At 36.1% G+C, this 21,056-nt stretch overlaps 1 protein-coding gene across 1 annotated transcript in view; it reads right to left on the reverse strand.

Annotated features, from left to right (window-relative positions):
- Positions 1-20,418, reverse strand: part of CCDC67 (coiled-coil domain containing 67) — a 43,431-nt gene extending 23,013 nt beyond the window's left edge. Inside the window, exons 1-6 of the mRNA XM_009881179.1 lie at positions 20,375-20,418; positions 13,900-14,071; positions 12,441-12,536; positions 6,973-7,107; positions 3,896-4,009; positions 1,220-1,432 (exon numbers count right to left, since the gene is read on the reverse strand). Of these exons, the coding sequence (XP_009879481.1) occupies positions 1,220-1,432; positions 3,896-4,009; positions 6,973-7,107; positions 12,441-12,536; positions 13,900-14,071; positions 20,375-20,418 (774 nt within the window). The remainder of the gene's footprint in view (positions 1-1,219; positions 1,433-3,895; positions 4,010-6,972; positions 7,108-12,440; positions 12,537-13,899; positions 14,072-20,374) is intronic.
- Between the last annotated feature and the right edge of the window lie 638 nt (positions 20,419-21,056).

The raw sequence follows: 21,056 nt of genomic DNA on the forward strand, positions 1-21,056 counted from the left end.
CACTTCCTCAGCTTCCTAATGAGGATGTTATGGGAGACAGTGTCAAAAGCCTTGCTAAAGTCAAGGTAGATGACATCTACAGCTCTCCCTTCATCCAGCCAACCAGTTACATCATCGTAGAAGGCCATCAAATTGGTCAAACATGATTTACCCTTGATAAATCTGTGTTGACCACTTCCAACAACTCCCCGTTCCTCAATGTGTTTGAGGAACCTGCTCCAATTGCCATGATTTGTTCCACTCTGTATCCTAGTCCCACTGCTTTTGATGGCAGCCTTTTAGCAGGTCCCTAAACAAAGGTTTTTTCCTTGCATACCAATAGCTTGTATACAGGCAAATGACTCCATGAACTAATGTGCAAATGAAATGTATAAACACCATATGCGCTAAACTTGGCTGCTCTGACAACACCTGAAATTAACCTCCACCATGTATATATTAATTCCTATAAAGTATATTGCACATGAAGTTATAACTCTGCAAGGTTGTCTATAAACAGAAATAGATTATCTTTCTCCAGAAAGAGTCGAAGTTACTATCGGCCACTCAATATATTACTGAACTTTGAAGTGCTTCAATAAATAAGCAAAAGCATAATTTATGTATGTTACCAGAAAAAAATAGCAATGAGAATCTCATTCCTGATGTTTCAAACATAGCTAATAAAAAAGGCTGTAAAGATCTTGTATTATCTCAATCTTGTCAGAACTCACATATCACAACCAAAACAAGAGCCTCAAATTACTGTCTTCATAGATCAGTGCTACATTGAAAAACGGTAGACTGGGAAAAAGATAAAACTGATGGTTCTTCACATGGCTGGCAACTTAAAAATTCATTGACTGGAAAATCTTCTCTAAGAAAGTATACCATACACTTTTCTATACACTTATTTACTAGTTATATGGCACAGTGTACAACAAGGCGTAAATCAGATAAAGAGATTTCACAGAAGTCATTTATATACAAGGAACAAAGAGAACTAGGCTAAGTTCCTCTAGATGCATGGATACAGGAAAGTTATAAAACCCCAGATAAACAGACAAGAATAAAATATACTACTACATACCGAACATATTTCTGTTTTCTCTTCAAGTGTTACTCAACAAATTGTACTGTTCACAGCTCATTCTGTGTTCTGTGTTAAAGTATACTCCTAAATAATTAATTCTCCAACACTAATTCCACAGTCATCAGGAAAAAGAAAAATTATTACTACCTGGCACTGGTTTTGGTACATTTTTAAATCCTCCCGGAGTTTCAGATTTTCCTCTTCTAGTTTATTCTTGTTTATTGCAATTTCATTCACAGTTGCCTTTAGCTTTTCAATAATCAACTCATCCTTTTCACTTTCAGGCTGTCCATAGGTAATTACCTCTTCTTGATTTTGTTTCTTATTGCCTCTTTGGAATTGATAATTCTGGGTCTGCTTCTATAAAACAAGAAAATCTTTTAAATTAAATTCAATAATGACATGTAAATTGTTAGGACCAAACCATTACTACTTAAAATCATAAAGCCATTTCCATTTTCACCAGTATTTACTTAGAAAAGATGGCACAATTGGAACAATTTGCATTACTTCTCTAAAGTATACTTCCTTGTTTTTTCTGAAGTTCTTTGCCCTCAGTAAGAAAAATGCTTCAGCAACTTTCAAGGGCACAGAATTTTTTCAAGGATTTTTCTCCTCTGCTGTGTATTTCCCTAGCACTTGATGTTAATTAGCCCCAAATGTGAAAAAGGTGATTATGATGACCTACTCAAAGCAGTTACCTACAAAAAATAATTTGAGCGAAATGTTCCTCTGTGATTCACTGAACTCAGTAGGAGTTGTGTGTGTGTGCGCGCCTCAGGATAGATATTAACCTTTGACTAGAGGACTAGCGTTACCTAGTTCATGTATAAACAGCTCAGTTACTACAGTAACTGTACTTCTTTGATGTCATTATGTTTAAACTTGGGGAAGAATCATTTGCACATTCTGCAGAGTCCCACACTCCATTCAGTTTCTTGTACTAATTAAAATCCTGAAACCAATACTTCAGAAAATTGGTATTGCCAGTATTTGTGAATTCACAGGCATCGTGAAGAAGCATAATTACTATGGTAACTGTTTTTGCTGTTTAAAAAATTATCCACATCATCCCTCTACTGGGAGATTAACAAGCAGCAGTAATCTTTCAGAAGACTGAGAATTAGCTGAAAAATGACAACAAAATATAACCTGGAAACCATGTATCATGTGCAGAGATCCAGTGGAGCAAGAAAACGTATATTAAAAATACACAGGGTTACAAATATCATATTTCATTGATAAGGACTGCAAAAAGGCATGCTTTAGACAGCTTTTGATGTCATTGACCATGTTCCCATAATTTGTGTTGAATGAACACCTAAGCAGAACTGACTGCGGCTGTGTATCAAACAAAAAGCTAAAAGAAATTTGCAGGTAAGTTAATTTCTATAGATAATAAATTAAGGTCCCCCTGACATCTAAGTTATGGAGTCTGACATATCATAATGTCAAAGCATCCTGTGAAAAATATAGTGCAAGACTCCAGCTGGAAATCAAAGACCTCACAAAAGAGGAATTTGAGACAAAGACACAGGACCAATCAAAGCTTTTTGATACAGTTAAGGGCTAACAGTTCATCAGACTTCTATTTAATAAACTAGTTGATGTTATGTTACAGTTGTGAAGAAACTTGTCTTCAAAGGAAGTTCACTGATGGCAGTGATGTAAGCCTCCATAAAAAAATGTGGATGATCACCTTGAGTTCTCTATTTTGTCTCTCCAACTATATAATCAACATGCATCAGTCAGTAGTTTTGTCTAGTCAAAGACTTGCTTTTTTAACACATTTGTACGGAAGTTCAATAGTTGCAATAGAATGCTTTCAGCATCTAAACCCAAAACTTAACTGACACCCTTGGAAAGTCTGGATATGGGTAAAGAATCTCATACGAATTAAGAAAGTGTTTCACTAGATTAAGATCCAATGAGCTAAGTAACATTGGAAAAGGGGACTACCAGTTAGCAACGTAATTGGCTTCCACTTACTTAATTTTCAAGCTGTCTTATGGCCCAGTTAATTTGTAAGTTATTTTCTATTTTTTTTTTAGAGCAGGATAGGTCATCAAGACATCAATATATCAGTATTTTGCTCGGAATTGGAAGGAATTAAAAAACCCCAAAATATGCTAGATCAATAGGCCATATAAAAAAGTAATAAGCAAATTGGCAAGTTAAAAAGGATCACAAAGTCAACCAAGGACTGAATGGTAACTTGAAACTGAAATATATGATAAAAAAGGGATAAGTCATCCAACAAACAAGTCCAAATCTGATTTTGAAGTAGCATACAGAAATTCATTTTTTGCATAAATTATATTAATGTATATTTATGGTCTTCAAAAAAATGAGGGCTATCTTAGATTTGAGGGAACTTACTATGTGAGTAAACATAGTAATGGCATATACTACTTACTTCATAAGATATTTTGCAATAACGTGTCATCACAATTAATTGCATATTAGTAAAGAACACAGAAGATAAAAGTATCTCTACAATATACTGAAAAAGGTAAAAAGGAATACGCACTGCTTTTTGCAGCTTTTTAAAAATCAGAAATGTTGTAATTTTCATCATGATACTTATTCATTTTCTCATTTTCATGAGAAAAATAAAATTAAAATAACTGTATGTATCATTAGGTCTCTCAGTATGGGTCCGCCTTACCTAAAAGCAATGTATTTGCTACCAATATATTCACGTATTGTCAGATTCACTGGAAGCTTAGTGGTGTTCAGATTTTTTTTGAAAATTAAGTTAAAATAACGCTACCTGACCTAACAGCTCATTTTCTCCCTATAGTAGGAAGGTAGGAATTTTACCTGAAATAAACTACATTTCTCAGACAATAATTTTTGCTGAGCATCTAAATAAACAAGATAATTTTGGCAGATTGTCCCCTTCTTATCCCATTCTCTTGATTTTGCCTTAAATTCCTGAAAGACAGAAAAACAAAGCTAGTAAACACAGGGAAAATAACTTTTTTCCTTAATCTAAATAACATTGTAATTTGTACAGTTCTAAGAAAAACCTAGTTTTTAAATTAATACCTAATCTTTCCTTAATTTGGGAAAAAAGAAAAAAGGAGCAATGATATAAACCAGCCATCCCATCCAGCCATCTTAAGGGCTGTTAATCCAAAAAAAAAATGGGTGGTAAACATAATCATTGATTAAAAATGATAAAATATTTTAAATCACTTCCATTGCTGTAGATCTTAGCGTTATGACTATAATACACCTGTTTTATTGGAGGGTAGTTCCTGTGACTTTAAAGCTGTATCAGTGACAAGTAGAGTAATCAGCAGGGAATCAAACTCTTAATATTCAGTCAAATGTTTTGAGTGCTTGCTTTTTTCTCTTTTTCTTTTTTTTTTAAACAAATGGGACAGCAGCTATTGTGAATAAATTTTACTTCTTGCTCTCTTTACAATTGCTGCTTCTGGTTCTGACTTCACCTAGTTTAAACAAAAACTTGTGTAACAAATTCTATTATATCAGATTTATTGAATACTATTTTTGTATTTGCACTCCTCTTCCTATTTAAAGTGTATTTGAATTTGCTCTTAAATCATAACAGATCTTATGTGTTCACAACTAGACTTTAAAGGCAGTATCCTACAAAACAAGTGAAAGAACTCCAGTGACTACAGCTGTTGCTCTTTTAGTTTGAAGAATTAGCAGAATAGCAGTATACTGTTCTATACAGTGAAAACTATAATACTTATAAGCTGTTATGAGAACTCCCTTTTTCACAATGGAAATGTTGGTTCCAAAAGGATAGATGATTTTTTTATAATTATTCTAAACTGGCATATTCCCCAAATTTAAAAAAATAAGATTTTATTTGCTACTGAGACAAAATTGAATGCTTTCCAACATAGATTATTAATACCAATCTTCTCTATTATACCCTTCCTAATATCCACTTTGGCATTTTAAACCAATAAACATCTTCCCATTTTACAAAATGTGATACAAATGGACTTTCAGACTACTTAGTGAGGACTGCAGGTTCAAGGCTTTACTAAAGCACTGCTGAGCTTAGTGGATTTTCAACACAGTCATTATTTCCTGAACACTAGAATTTGCTGAATATATTCCAAGCACTCATTTTTTATACTGCATAATTAATCAAATTATAGCATTGTGTTACATTATTTTCACATTTTAATCTTGAATAAGGTCATTCTCAAATTAGCTGGATCAGACAGTTTCACAGGAGTGATATATTTAGTCAATGATAGATGTATAACCCATTTATTATTCTTGTAGTAGCAGATGTTGGCAGCTATGCTGCAGTCCAAAGCGTAGTAGCTTTTCTGACGGTAAAGACTTCCGTGTGAAGGAACAGCAACATTTTGTAGATCTAGGATGTGTCTAGGATATGTCCTGTTATGGGGATATAGTCACGTGAAGGTTGCAGAAGTTATTCCTATATCTTATAGAATAACATAGAAGATAGGCAAATCCAAAATAAAGATCCTAAAACCCTGCTTAATTGCAGCTTAAGTATGAAAGTACTTAAAATCTATTAGTTCTTAAATTTTTGATTGTAAAGTTCTCAAAGTGTCTAAATAATCTATATAATAAATCTACCTAAATCTATATCATAAACCTGTAAGGCTTCACAATGCTTAGCAACTACGCAACTAGCTCACACTTTCACCTAGTTTTCCTCTGCTTACTTTCCCCACAGGACCCAGTTTAGTAAACGCTCGAAGCACACACTACTTTATTATGCTCTTTACAAAGGGTGGCCAGAGAAAACGTAAATTTTTTTGTGATCCTCCCATGTTTCATCAGACTAGTGGTTAGACAGTTCTCCCCACACGTGGAAGACTCAGTTTAATAATCTTCTCTCCAGACAGAATCTGAATCAGAATCTTCCCATGTTAATTTTCTACCTATCAAACAAATGTTATTTTTCAACAGGCTCTGGAATTCTTCCTTTAGAAGTTGTTTCACTGTGCACAGGATACCAGCAAATTTATTGGATAATTAAAAAAGATTAGCACAGCCAGAGAGTATATCGCTCAGTTATAAGAAATGAGACTGGGTATCAGTTTCTGCACCGGTGAATGTAGCCAGAAGAGTATCTGGGAAGAAGCCACCGCTTGGAGGCAGAGTCTCTATACGTCAGTTCTCTGTGCTGGCTAACTCTCCTGTTTGCCCAATAAATATCTCATTATTTCACAGATCATAAAGTAACTTCTAACTCTGAGAAGTCAAGGCCAGGAATTACAAACAGAAATTAGTATCTTCCTGTTATCCAAGAATAAGTCAGCTAAAATCCATTCTGTGTCCAGAGGGATAGGGAATATAACTGAATCCTGTCCTCAGCATCTCATATTATCCAGTTCCCCACTCAGTATGCTGGATTCTGTGGAATGTATTTTTAAGTGCCTAATCCTTTCTAATGCGTTTCCTAGGAAAACTAGGCACAGAGGTCAAGCATTGCCTCAGGCACATGGGTGCTGACAAGATATGCGTGTAACAAGCAGTTTTCCAATCCTAAGTCCTTTTTCTCTCTAGCCCTACACAGTCAAAGCTGTCCCGAGGTATATAAAACTTGAATTAATGGTAGGTATTATGTGACAATATCCTGCATATGTAAAAGGTCTCATGCCTCAAGAGACTATATTATCCACATATTAATCAGGAAAAAAGTAAAATTTTTTAATAGTTAAACTTATGAAGAAACTCATAGAACTACTAAAAACACTAATAAAACTTGCATAAGAGAACAAAAACCTGAATACTAAACTATGCACCTTGCCAGAGCAAGAAAATTTTGTAATTTTTGTAGAATTAACAGGAAATTAACTTTTACAACTCTAAACCACAAATTAGTTTCAAAGGTATATTAAAATTAAAATATAATAACAAAGTATTCTTACCTCCAGTTTCTTGTATAAATTCCTCAGTTCAGATGGTGTCTCTAGGCTTTCCTCACATTCTTCTCTACTTTCAACCTTTTTCTCTTTTAACTGATGTGACTGTAGCTTTTCATAACTATGTGTCAGCTTTGAAAACTAAAAATGAAAGCAGAGTTGAATTTGCAGAATCTATCAAAGATGACCACATGGACAAAGTTTTCTTTACACTAGAATCACCAACTGCAGCTTCAGCATTCTAAATATTTAATCAATGTAACAAAGAATCAATTAATAAAGTAATTTACTAGAGATGAACAAGACTAAGCTCTCATATAAATGTTAACTAAATGTTCAAACGGGTTCATTTGACAGCTACCTAATTCTGCTGAAGTTCTTTACGGCACTTTTACCCATAGTGACATTTCCTCTACCGTGTTCACATGAAATGTTCTATACTTGTTTACTGCCATCTTGTGTTGACGTTTTTAAAGGGTGCTTCGCCAGCCCGAATGAAGGATCATCATTAGTGCAATTTAAACTTGCATGTTTCTTTTTTATCATGAAAATTGTTGAAATGTTACGTGTGTGATGACTGCATTCTTCTGGAATCGTTAAGTACCAAAGACTGCCTATGAGAATTAGACACTTAATACTGTTCTTCCTGTTGATCTTCCCATGAAAGCATGGCTTAGGGATCAGAGGAAAAGGAGTCAGAGGCAGAGAAGGGAAGGTACCAGTAGATGTACCAATCTCTTCACAAAAATGGCCAGTCTGATCAACAGTCACCTATACTAGACAAGCAAAGGGGCTAGTGGCCATTAACAGGTTTGATACAGCAAACTGACATTATCTGGTAGAGATATGTACATCTGGTTTTGAAAAAAAAAAAAAAAAAAGGAAAACTAAGGATATTGACAAAAGAAACACCAAATATATGGTCCTGAGGGAAACCATGTCAAAGAACTTCGTGAAGAATGTTGAGTAGAAAAGAAGCTTACAACTATCAATACTGCTCATGTCTCTTGTTGTTTTGTTCCATTAAATTCAGATATATATGATCTGAAATCTACTCTAACATAAAGTTCTTTCCATAACCAAACAAAATCCATAAAATCTCATATTTTTGTTAACTGCTCAAGTGAACTACTGTCTGGAGAAGAAACTAATTCCAAGGAAGTAATTGGAAATGGAATGGAATTCTATTGAACCAACCTGGTTCATAACAAAGATGGCCAAAGAAGTCCAGAAGTCCAGAAAAGATACAGAACAGAAACTGAAGTTAAAGAATCATCTGGAAACTTCCTAGAGACATTTGAGATGATTTTGGGAACTCATACTATGGAACAGCAAAAAAGAATTGAAAAGATGACCAGAAGATAGATTGTCCTAGGCTAGAAAGTGTCATGAAATTGGGAGGTCCAGGGACAGACTTGACCAACTTGGAATTTCTGAATAGAAATCTTGTAACATGGAGTCACAGAGCTGAGATATCACCTTCAAAACAAAACCAGAAGTCTTGCAGAGAAGCTGCCTACATTTGAAAAAGACCTTGCCAGAGAACACAGTTAAGATAAAACATTTAAAATGGGTCAGAGTACCCAGGCTCAAACAACATGGAAGTCATTGCTTTTGGAAGAAAGATATCCTTTTTCCAATAACAGGAGATTTGGTTTTGAATGTATTATGGCATATGTGAACTGCCTGGGGAGATCAAACTCAGATGAAGACAGGTATTAGACTGTTCATGCTGAAAAGGACAGGAAATACAGGATCCAACACTTCAGCAAATCAATCTAAAAAGGAACAGAACGGCCAAAATGAGAAAATGTAGTTTGAATATTAGATTTATTTAATGAAAGTAGGATATTTCAGACAGATTATAGTCTGGATGTTATCATGCCCAGAAACTAGAATAAAAGCCAAGAATCTTTTCATTTAATGCTAGATATTTGCTTTCAAAATAAGATCTAAGTTGTTCTATTTGCACATTGTAGAAGTGAAAAAAAAGAGTCATTGTAGTGAGTTCAGTGGTAGAAATAATCTTAGTTTAGATTTCTGAAAGTTAGACGTCCAAGCCTGAGCTACTCTGCATCAGAAAAAGCTGGCTCCAAATGCTTAGTCATTTCATCTATCTTAAATTCTCATCATACACTGACATGAATTATATTTTAAGCGTGTCCATTTCCCTCCATTGATCCTAAAGGGAGCCTGAGGTAGCTCAGACGTAGCCATCTAGCTTTTAAATGTCTAAGTGAGGCAATTAGTTGCTAAATTGGTTAGAGCAAGAATGGATTCTTACTCATTTGCTGAGGGATTTCTGTCATTTTCAAAATGAGAATAACTACTAAAAAAAATATAGAAAACATAACGAAGAAAGTAATAAAGATGAACCCCTAAAGTGTTTACCATTTAATTATGACAAAATGTTGTACACTTGAATGAGTGCAGCAGTGTGGCCTAAGAGTTTCAGGTTACATATCAGGAATTATTTCCCTAATACAAGAAAAATATAGGTTTTACTGCATTGGACAGGCCCACAATCAATTCAGTGGGAAAGATGCTCATTAAACAGCTGCTTTTATCAATAGCAAGGGTAAAAAGCAATGAGGACCACAGAAGCAGCATATCATAGAGAAATTTGATCTGAACAGCCTAGCACTCTTAGAGCTAGAAAAACTGATCCTTTCTATGTCTAACAAGATTAAGAAGGAACAAAAATCGAGAGGGATTTTAAGAATACTGCTGCAGAGCAAGATACAATGCTACTGGTAAATAGTAACACTCACATCATTGGTGCAAAACTGAATTGTAGCTCTTAAGATTATACAGTGTAGGAGGAGGTATAGCTTTCAAGTGAAGATAAGAACCAAAAGAAGGGAGACAAAGGAGATAAAGCAAAGATTAATATTGTCAGGGAAGCTCTGTATTTTAGATACGAGTTTGTGCAGCTGAGAATCAGGGACATTAAAGTCATTCTATTGTAGACACTGCAGCACTGTAATTTAAGAAAAACTCAATAAGGAGACATAGTAAAAGCTAGAGGAGCAGAGTGGGATAGTCCTACTGTCTTGGAATTGTTCCGGGAGGCAAGCTTTCTGCTTATCACCTAGAGAATCTAGGCAGGCCTCCTAACTTTGGCACTTAACAGTCTCCTTCTTCCGTGAATGTGTACTGGATGGTTATTTCCTGAAGACATAGGGTTTGGTGAAAGGGAAGGAATGGGAATCGGAAAATAAAATGCAAATGGCATCAGTGCTGGAACCTTTGGTAAATAAAAAGGATGACTGAGAGAGTTTGGAGGCATAGACTGGGAAAGTGATGTATATTCTTAAGAGCTAGAAACCAAAACTTCTTGCATAAAGAAAAAAGAAGGAGCAATCAGGACACTCAAAGAAAGGTTAGGTGGTCTGAGTGTTAACTAAAAGGAGAATCTTGGCAAGAACTGTTACCAGGTTTACAGAGAGAAGCTTGTAGGTTAGGAAGTGTCAGATTCTTTGAAAAAACACAAAGAGAAAACAGATTATATTTGCCCACGGAAAGGACTTGTAGGGTAAATAACTTCAAAATCAAAAGCTTTATGAAAAAGGACCTGGAGCTCCAATTTGAGAAAGTTCAATTTCAGTGAAGTTCTTAGCAAGAACATGTAACATAAACAGTTATTTGTGGCATGTGATAAAAAAAAAAAAAGAAAAATATTGCAGGAAATGTGAAAAAGGATGAGAAAAGAGAGATCTGCTGTATTTTGGGGGATAGTTCTGCATTGCTAGACATACCTTAGAACAAAAAGTCACACCTTTTTTCATTGTATGATGTTTATCTTCTCAATAATCATGCTAAGATGTTGTTTCTTTTCCTGCAATTCGTATAAATTATAAAACAGCTTTTGTTTCTAGCTACTTTCCCAAATGTTTAAAAGTGTTAATTACATAACAACCAAAACCTTCTCTGCTTACTCACAGAACTGTTTGCCAAATCAATTTCCATATATAAAAGAAAGAAATAGATTAAAGACAACATAAAAATAAGTTATGCCTTTATCGGTTTGATGGATTTGGGTGGTGTTATCACCTTTAAATGAAAATAATGATACCTAATTTATGCAATCCAAGATGATTCTCTGGTAAGTGTGATGATTTGAAATTTTCAATTGTAACACTAAATCTCTGGTAGGAGAATCCAGTGAAGGAAACAATAGAATAGCAGGAAAATCAATGTAGAATTGTGTATGTTAATTTGTTAAAATCTGAGAAACAGATTAGACTGAAGTTTCCTAAGAATTTAGATTCATGATTGAATTGGAAAATAATGAAGAAACAAAAATACAGGCACAGAGCAAACACAGCCAAATAGAGTCATAGAATCACAGAACCATGGAATGGTTTGTGTTGGAAAGGACCTTTAAAGATCATCTAGTCCAACCACCCTGCCGTGGGCAGGGACATCTCTTACTAGATCGGGTTGCTCAAAGCCCCGTCCAACCTGACCTTGAACGCTTCCAATGATGGGACATCAACAACTTCTCAGGGCAACTTGTGCCAATGTCTCACAACCCTCACTGAAAAAAAAATTCTTCCTTATGTCCAATCTAAATCTACCCTCTTTCAGTTTAAAACCATTGCTCCTCCTCTGTCACTACAGGCCTTGGTAAAAAGTCTCTCTGCCTTTCTTATAAGCCTCCTTTAAGTACTGAAAGGCTGCTATAAATTCTCCCTGGAGCCTTCTCTTCTCCAGGCTGAACAAACCCAGCTCTCTTAGCCTGTCTTCATAAGAGAGGTGTTCCAGCCCTCTGATCATTTCCATGGCCCTCCTCCAGACTCACTCTAACAAGTCCATGTCTTCCTTGTACTGGGGACCCCAGAGCTGGACACAGTACTCCAGGTGGGGTCTCACCAGAGCAGAGTAGAGGGGGAAAATATCTCCCTCAAATTGCTTGCCATGTTTCTTTTGATGCAGCCCAGGATACGGTTGGCTTTCTGGGCTGCAAGCACACACTGAAATAAACAAACCCAAAACAAATTCCCCATGTCAATAATCCAGGTTACTCTAGTTTTGATGTTATGTTCCCTTATGGAAAGCTTTCAGACCACTTTAATAATCCCTGTCAATCAGGCAAACTAAAACCAGAAAAAAGTATAGCAAAGACATGACAAGGTCAGTTTAAGTCTTAAAATTCCTAATGTGCATCCGAGTCTTATTAGCATGAATCTAATTATCTATTTTATTCATTCACCAAGGTTTTAGGTTATTAATCCAAAAACAGAAAATCAAGTATCTGTCTTCATAACAGATGTCACAATCACATCAAAATCCACCCAAAAAGTTTGGGCATGTCAGTACAAAAATGATAATGGAGGAGGAGGCTGAGATCATCATCATTTCTGTGACATGACTGATCTTTCCCAAATACATAAAGGTACATCTATACCATTAGGCATGTACAAGCTGTTTATACTGCAATCATAAAATAATGAAACAGACAGTTTTCTTACTTGAGATTTCAGTGCTTGAAGCTGCGTTTCATAATTCTGAGCCATTTCATATTTAGTTTTCTGTAAGTCTTCCAGTTTCTGTCGAAGTAGTCCTACCTACAGTTAGAATAAGCATTCAAATTTACCTCTTCTGAAGTGTTCCAAAATAGGTCATTTTTGGAATAGTCATGTGAAACTTTGAAAAAAGACTGTTCCTTAAAAGATAGATATTAAAAATAGATATTCATTCAGTAACTTAATAATAAAACTGGACACCACAAACCCAGATTGTGTCAGCATCAAGTTAGGGATTTTATAGTAAAAAATCTCATTGTATGCTTCTTAACAGAATTTAATTTAATGATAATACTGTATGAGTCTGCCATGAAAGACCATTTAATGAAAGCATTTCTGACCCAACTATACGAATGAACTGCTGTGCCCCATTGTGAAAATTTTGCTTAAATGGCTTATATAATCATATAAATGACTTTCAACTACTTATGTAAAATTATCAGGAGACACTGTAGACTCATTTCAGCTCCCTAAGTACAGTGCCGTTTGAGCTATCTTGAATTACCTGAGGTAATTCACAGAGGTCTGAGAAATATGACAAAGAGCATACATGACACCTATGTTTTTCCTGGAGGCGCATCTGGAAGCTAGGTGGAATATGCTAAAATATTTCAGATAACATTTCTGTACAGGCAAATAAATTGCTGCTCTAAGGACTGGCTAGCTGAATTATTCCCTTGGCTGCTCTGACTGCAATGACTAAGGGCAAGTTCCTAATTGCTCATTAGGGAGAGTTATTTCATTTTCAACACTCCCACTGGCAGTTTAGACACCTAGGTCACACAAGGTGTGTGTAAACACCTAACTTCAGATGTCTTGAACTACAGCTGAATGCTGTGCTAGGATTTACTGATGCTTCTGAACGGGTATTCAGCAGACAAGACTGTGAAGTACAGACAATATCAGGTACTCTGGGGTTTTCATTTTGATAAGCAAGTCTAAGTGGTAATACAATGCGAATCTTCACTATTAATATTAAAATTATGCTACAAAGACAGTATATCATGTAAAATGATAAAAATCAGATATAAACAGGAATTACAAAGACAATTTTGTGAAACTTTTTGAACTGCACATCTGCATTTAAAATTTCTGATGAAAGTAGAAGTGTTGGCATTTAGAAAAAACATCAAATTATCTTTTTACAGGTAAACTGAGAATACTCAATTTAGACTTTAGGGAAATAGAAGAAATATGAGAGTTTCAATGACATTTTTACAAGCACTTTTTCAGAAGAGAAGCACACTTTAAAACAAAACACTAAGGATAATTAGTGACCTTTAAAAGGTGTTTGGTATTTTTACGTGATAGAACAAACAGGTCTTCTTATAGAGCATTTAGAGCATACTATTAACTAACTCCCAGAATAAATACTTTCTTTATAGAATGTGATATTCTTAAATACCTCTTGACCTTTTTGATCCAGTTTGCTTTGGGCACTTGCTAATTCTTGCTCCTGGATATTCATCTTTGCTTCTAAAGCTTTCATCTTCTTTTCCCATTCCACTTTCTTGCTGTTTACCATGATGTCAATTTGATGCACTAATTCCTGAAGTTCAGCTTCACACGGAGAAGCTCTGATAATACAAAAAAAAGAGACTTTTTTTTCATATAAAGAATAAGGGTGAAACAAAATTTTTATTTACATTGCTAAGATTTTATTTTAATTCTGATGGAAAGAACCACTTTTCAACACCAGAAAGAAATAAATGGGAAAGCGAAATGATGCCTTGAAATATAGGTGGAATCTCACTTCACCTATCTTTAATTTAACTGAAGTCAAAATCAGAGTATTCAACATGGACTTTTTGCCTAGCTTAAATGCTGTTTGATATCCTCTCACTCTGTCAGGATGAACTGTCAAATGAGCATATAAGCTGAGCTTATCCAGGCCCAAACCTCAATGGACAAGAGTAGGAGAAGCTGAATATGAAGTTGCTTATGGGCACAGGACTTCCCACTAATGACACAAGCAGAGTTTGTTGGCAGAAGTTATTAAACAGCTGGCTTGAAAGTGAGCCACAATTCTTAATTGCTAGTTCAACTTCTACACGCTGTTTTCCCATTCTGTTTGTAGAAAATGGACTTAAATAACACGGCAACTTGTATAATAATAGCAAACTTTTACGCTAGTAGGAAGCACAGAAGTGAGTGCATTTTGAAAAAGAACTTGTCTTTTGTGGGGACTGTGTGCTTAATTATTTTTATCAACTTCATTTTTTTTTCAAAATACCACCACTTCTAAGCATTTTCAGTGTGTTTAGAGCTCATAGAATGTTGGATGTAGGTATTTTTATACTAAGTACCAAAAGGGGCATGTACGTCACTAGAGTGAAGGAAAACCTTTCACTGACTGTTTTTAGTCAGTGGAATAATGTGTTGCATTTTTAAACTTTTGAGAAGTAGAACCTCTTTCATTTCACTTTCTGTAAACATTTACTTTCCACACAATTTTTAATGGCATCTGTTATCTGCGTATCCTGTTCTCATATGCATTAACTGGTGATAAACTTTTCTACTTCTTTTCCACTTCTTTCTTAGGGCTTTTCTTATACCTTTATTGTTTCCTGTTCTAGTTTTAATTGATTTACATTTTTTTTCTAAATAAGAGATTCTATTTATAAATTACCCTAGTACACAACTTTATTACTTTCTTTAGAAGACATACTTTTATCTTATTTTTATCACATATTGGAATGTATTGAAATGTATCATCTTTAGTCGTTGCAACCTTATCTTGGCATGAAAAAAAATCATTTGAAATCTTCAAATCGCTCTTTTCAATGGTATGATCTGATAATTGTGAAAATCTCTACATTTTTCCTTCTGCAATGATTTAGAGATTACTGTATCCAATTACTGCCATATCTAAACAAAGGTACAAATAAAACCAATGTTTCTTCTACACTGTCAAGCAGTTATACTGTTCGTAAACAGTGGAACAACTGCTTTCTTTTCACTTTTTCCATCTGTCATAGTGACTAGTCATTGTACAACGGAAGTTTAATCTGCATTTAATTTCCATTTCCTCATACTGTTGCATAATTTTCAAGTCTCTTCTTTCTTTTTTTGGTTTCGATTAGAAGCCTGTATTGAATTTCCTGTTGATAAAACCAGCAATTGTATTCTTTCATATATTTATTAACTATCCCTCCTGATATCTAAACTTATGCAAAAAAATGTATTGTAACCTATTACTTCTATGATAATAAATTTAGCCTTCTGTTAAACAAGTTTCTTCACTTAAAATAATCTAAGAATGCTGTGACATGTTCCATTCTCCTTTTAATAATATTACTTATCTGACTGACATTTTCCCCAAAAGTAAAGTGATAGCCACTGGTTATAATTTAATTGGTTCTTTAATTTATAAAAATTTAAAAGCTGTGTTTGCTCTTGACTGCTGATGGTACATAGCTCTGTGTGCACTTCTGTGTGCACATAAAGTGCCTTTAAGATCACTAATTGGTTTGCAGTCATTTTAATATATCTATGGCACGGTGTACTTTTTTTAAAATGAGCATAGCTATTTCCTTAAAATAAGCATAGCTATTATTTTATGAAATAATTGCCATAGAGACAGTCATACAGAGACAAAAGATAGCACAGCATCTGAATAATGTACTAGTAACCTACAAAAGGGTTAATGATAAAAAGCACAGCAGTATGCCTGTAACTGCTCCATCCTAGGAAGTGTTGGAGAGGATTTCAATACCTAAAATTAGCAGAGAATGGCATTTTGTGTCACAAACACTACAATTTGGCATATGTTTTGGGGGGATGTTGCAACCGAGAATGTGCCACGCAATTAGGAACTCTACTCGAGCAGAATTGCACTTAACCAAACACTAACTGCGCTGTGCCCTAAGAGGTAATATCCCTATTGCCCGTGAGCCTTCAACTGCTGAGCGTGCTGCCAGCACACCGCTGAAGAACACTAAGCTAACTAACATGGTCCTCTACCATAAGTGACTGTGCAAACCAAGCCTTAATGTTAGCAAATGCTTTTACTCCTGATAGCTGATACCACCATGTTGTGTGAATGCTAGCATGAAAATGCTTCCTTTCTTTTCCGGTGACCTTTCACATCCCAGCTCTTCAGCCATGCTCTCCGAATGGCTGCCCATTCAGTCATACTGAAGTGCCCTGTCTGTAGGCTGTGTTCTGGGTCAAAGCGCTGGTCCCATACACTCTGCGTTTCATATGCTGCATGCTCAGCTTCTGACTGCAATACACTAAAAAACGTGGATATGTGTTTATTGTATATCCTTTTTTTGGTCCTTCAGTGGTGCACATCCCTACTTTTGATAATTATTACAGGAAATTGGAGTAAATTTGTTAGATTTGCAATATCATAATACAAACTTAGCATGATTTTTTAAAGTTAAATTCTTGAAAAGTTTTTTATATCAACAAGCGCTTGAAACTATCAATGTTAAGCTTGGAATGGCTTTTTAAATATACATATTAAACTTAATGCCTTTTTAATGTTAAAAGTGTTAGCAATGGCATTTTAGAATTCAATATGAGTGAATGATAATAACCAAAGTGCAAGCAAGTAGTACATTGTGATGTACATATCACAAAACAAAAATGCCCTTCTCCCCAAGTGTCTGAAACTCATCTCAAAATAGCATTAATGATGCAGCAAACTTGGATTCCCTCTGGGTGGAATATAAAATGTGATTTTAAAAACGGAAGATGAAACAATACTGCATCACGACTACCTTTTATTTGATACTGCTATAAGGATTTGTGCCCTTCCAGCTTCGTGTATTGTCAGGTGGCAACACTTCAGTTTGCCACCAGCAATAGCAGCTATCTGATTTTTGCCTTCAGAAATAGCTACTTTCTTTATTGTGTGTCACGTGGATCATCTAAATATTGCTATGCAAGTGCAAATACAACCTCTAGCCTGGATCATCACATTACCCTTTCAGACCCACCACGGTTGACATCTTCCTCTCTTAAGCCTCACCTGTCTCTTTCAGATCATCCTGCACAAGCCAAGTGCTGCGTCTGTTGCTAGAAAATTTTGTCTTGACAGTTCTTGTATGTTTCTTGTACCTAGAACCACCAATATATAAAAGGGAGCTGTTGAAGGAAAAATCCCTTCTGAAACAGCTTCTCAGTCTATCTGCACCTTCTCTGCCTACTTCCTTACCTAGATCCTCTAGGTACACCTGCAGCTAAAAAACAAAAGCTGTAGCTGAAGCTTTAGATTACTATGACTGTTCTGCTACCATAACTACTCTGTACCATGGCTGTGGCTTACAAACAGATCTGCATAAAGATGTATTTGGCAGTTAACCCCACGTACTAGCACAGAGGTACTACTAGCTGCTGTGACTACTATTTTAGTCCCGTCACTGTTTTGAAAAGAGTGCTAACTATTCCCTTCAGAATATGGCCAATCATATGGTATCACAATCATGACAATTTATTTTGATCACTGGATGTGGACTGTGGAAAACTCCCACTTTCGTTTAATATGCCATCAAGCAAACACACAAAGACCAAGTTTTCCTATAAAACAAAGAAGTATACATATGGTTTTTTACCCGTATGCATTGAGCATTCCCACTTTGATGAATGCATACATCAGATGGATTCTTCATACATGGAAGTAATGACTTGTACTTAAGCAAGTGGCAGCTATTTTTTGGGGGGGGTTGCATTTCACAGAATCACAGAACAGTCAGGGTTGGAAGGGACCTTCAGAGATCATCTTGTCCACCTCCCCTGACAAAGCAGGGTCACCTACAGCAGGTTAGACAGGAACGCATCCAGGTGGGTTTTGAATATCTCCAGAGAAGGAGACTCCGCAGCCTTTGTGGGCAGCCTGTTCCAGTGCTCTGCCACCCTCAGAGTAAAGAAGTTTTTCCTTATGTTGAGATGGAATTTCCTGCATTTCCAACTTGTGCCCGTTTCCCCTTGTCCTGTCACTGGGTACCGCTGAAAAAGAGTCTGGCCCCATCCTCTTGACACCCGTCCTTTAGATATTGAGAAGCCTTGATGAGATCCCATCTCAGCCTTCTCTTCTCCAGGCTAAACAGACCCAGGTCTCTCAGCCTTTCCTCGTTAAGAGAGGTGCTCCATTCCCTTGATCATCTTGGTAGCCCGCCGCTGACCTCTCTCCAGTAGTTCCCTGTCTGTCTTAAACGAGGGAGCCCAGAACTGGACACAGTACTCCAGATGTGGCCTCACCAGGGCAGAGCAGAGGAGGAGGGTGACCTGCCTCGACCTGCTGGCCACACTCTTCTTAATGCACCCCAGGATACCATGGGCCCTCTTGGCCACCAGGGCACATTGCTGCCCCATGGTCAACTTGTCCACCAGGACCCCCAGGTCCCTCTCTTCAGAAACTTACTATGAAACAGCTCAAAACACTGACAGGTATCTCATTTTTAAGGTGATGCAGGGAAGCTCTTAGTCTTCTTTTATTCTGTTTCCATACTGGTGAAAATAAAGATGATTCATATTCTGCTGTCCTTAAAAACTATTTATCTTCATGTAAAATCTAGATGTTTCCACATTTAGGCAAACCAAAATCCAGATAATTAATTTTACCAACTCCAGGCCTTCATCAGAAATTATTTTGGATGTGTATTATAAACTCCTCTTTCAGATTCTTTGTATAGTTAATGGAAATACATAGCTATCGAGAATACCTGGTTTATGATGGGACAAATCACTCTCTAGATCCATCTGCAATGGCCTGAAATTTCACAAATGTTGATTACAACAAAGGCCAGGCAGGATCTGAACTCTTGAAATAGGCTTCTGATTTGTTAAAATAGTATCCAAAGAATAGCAATATTTTGACTTTTTTAAAAATTTGGGCTTTTATATGGCTATATTAATCAAACATATCACTAACAAAAAGAATGCCCCTCAAAGCCAAAAAAAGGGCCACATTGTTCCAAATATAATAATTTACTGCAGCCATTTTTTTTCTATCCTGAAAAATGCACACATTATTCTTCAGTCCAACAGAGCACAATTTTAAAATCCTATTAAAACTTTCTTGGGCCAGAATAAAGTGTGATAGAATATGCATGTTTCTGTTATTTTAAGAAATACTTTTCCGCTTAGTATGCATCATATTACCTTGGACTGCTTCTTGGTGATAATGATAGAAGAAACTGTTTTATATGGAAAAAAGAGGTAGTAAGTTTAATGACAAATTATGATAGATAAATATTCTTTTTAGCTCATTATATGGGGAAGTAGTTTTTATATTGCTGTGTTCCTTGAACAGGCTGGATGGGATGAGGCCCTACATCATATCTCACCCATGTTCACACTTCTTTAGCAAGATTTTGTACTGTACTAATATTTTTTTAGATTAACACTTAAAGAACTAAACTTGGATTATGTCAAAAAAAGATGATTGTGTTGTGTTGAAAGGTGCACTTAATACTTGGGAAGAACGATTGTGGTTATTACCTGTGCAAAATAAGACGAGCTCTAGCAATTAACAGCCTTGTTTTTAAGATTTTTGAATGTTTTAAGAGCTGTTAAATGTAAGTTTATACTGCTGTAGCCTAGCAACTTCAACTATTTTTTTAAAACAGTTTAAAATAACATTTCTTAACATCTTAATAAAAACCCACATAGCTTTCATTTTTTCCTCTTTTGTTCAGGTATGAAGATTTAAAAAAATTAAATAACTAATGGAAATAGTCAGTAGATTATTAGTTAAAGCAATAAGATGTGTTGTCTTAATTATCAGTAACCTCTCCACTTTGCAAAGAAAGCAGCAGAAGAAATTCAGAAAGAATCACGTATACTTCTAAAATCATTAATATTTTGTGTTTCACATTTTTAATAAACCCACATAGTTCAATTCCATTCCCAGACAATAAGTCATTACTTACTTAGCGACAGCTTGTTCCTGAAAGACTTCTAAGTCCTGCTCCATATTATGGATTATCGTTTTAACCTGTTGAAACAACAAAAATCAAATAATTCGGGTTCTTAAATGCATGCATTTACACAGCCAAGTAGTGCATGTTGGATAGTTCTATGCTTTCCTTTCAATTTCTATAATTCTCCTATTGCAAACACCAGGGGAAGGGGAATGTAGCTCTAATTACAGGCTGGAATGGGCAAGACGAAAACTTCTGGAGTAATCTCAGCAGCTCTTGCACTTGGTGCAGCACTGATACTAGAAGTGGAAAGATCTGAACAAGACTGTTGCTGGCACCAGTCCGGTTCTGTGGGTCCAGCAGGATGCAAGGACTTGGAGCAAGCCTTGCTGCATGTAAGGACAGGAACCAGACATGTTATGGGTGACAGGGTGGCATGAAACAGCCGTAATTCTTCGTGGGGGTGTGCACTGGGGCTCTCCAGGGCATGGGTACCAGTACATACAGATGTGCGGACACCACCACAGGGCACTGCAGCCTTGGCTCCACAAGGACCAGGCACCTGAGGTGACACTGCCACAGAGGCACTGCCTCCACAGGAGACCAATACCTGAGGTAACACTGCCACAGGACCACCACCTTTGGCTCCACAGGGGACCAGCACCTGAGGTGACACTGCCACAGGGGCAGT

This window comes from Charadrius vociferus, unplaced genomic scaffold, assembly GCF_000708025.1.
Source record: "Charadrius vociferus isolate BGI_N301 unplaced genomic scaffold, ASM70802v2 scaffold1, whole genome shotgun sequence".
Classification (NCBI taxonomy): domain Eukaryota; kingdom Metazoa; phylum Chordata; class Aves; order Charadriiformes; family Charadriidae; genus Charadrius; species Charadrius vociferus.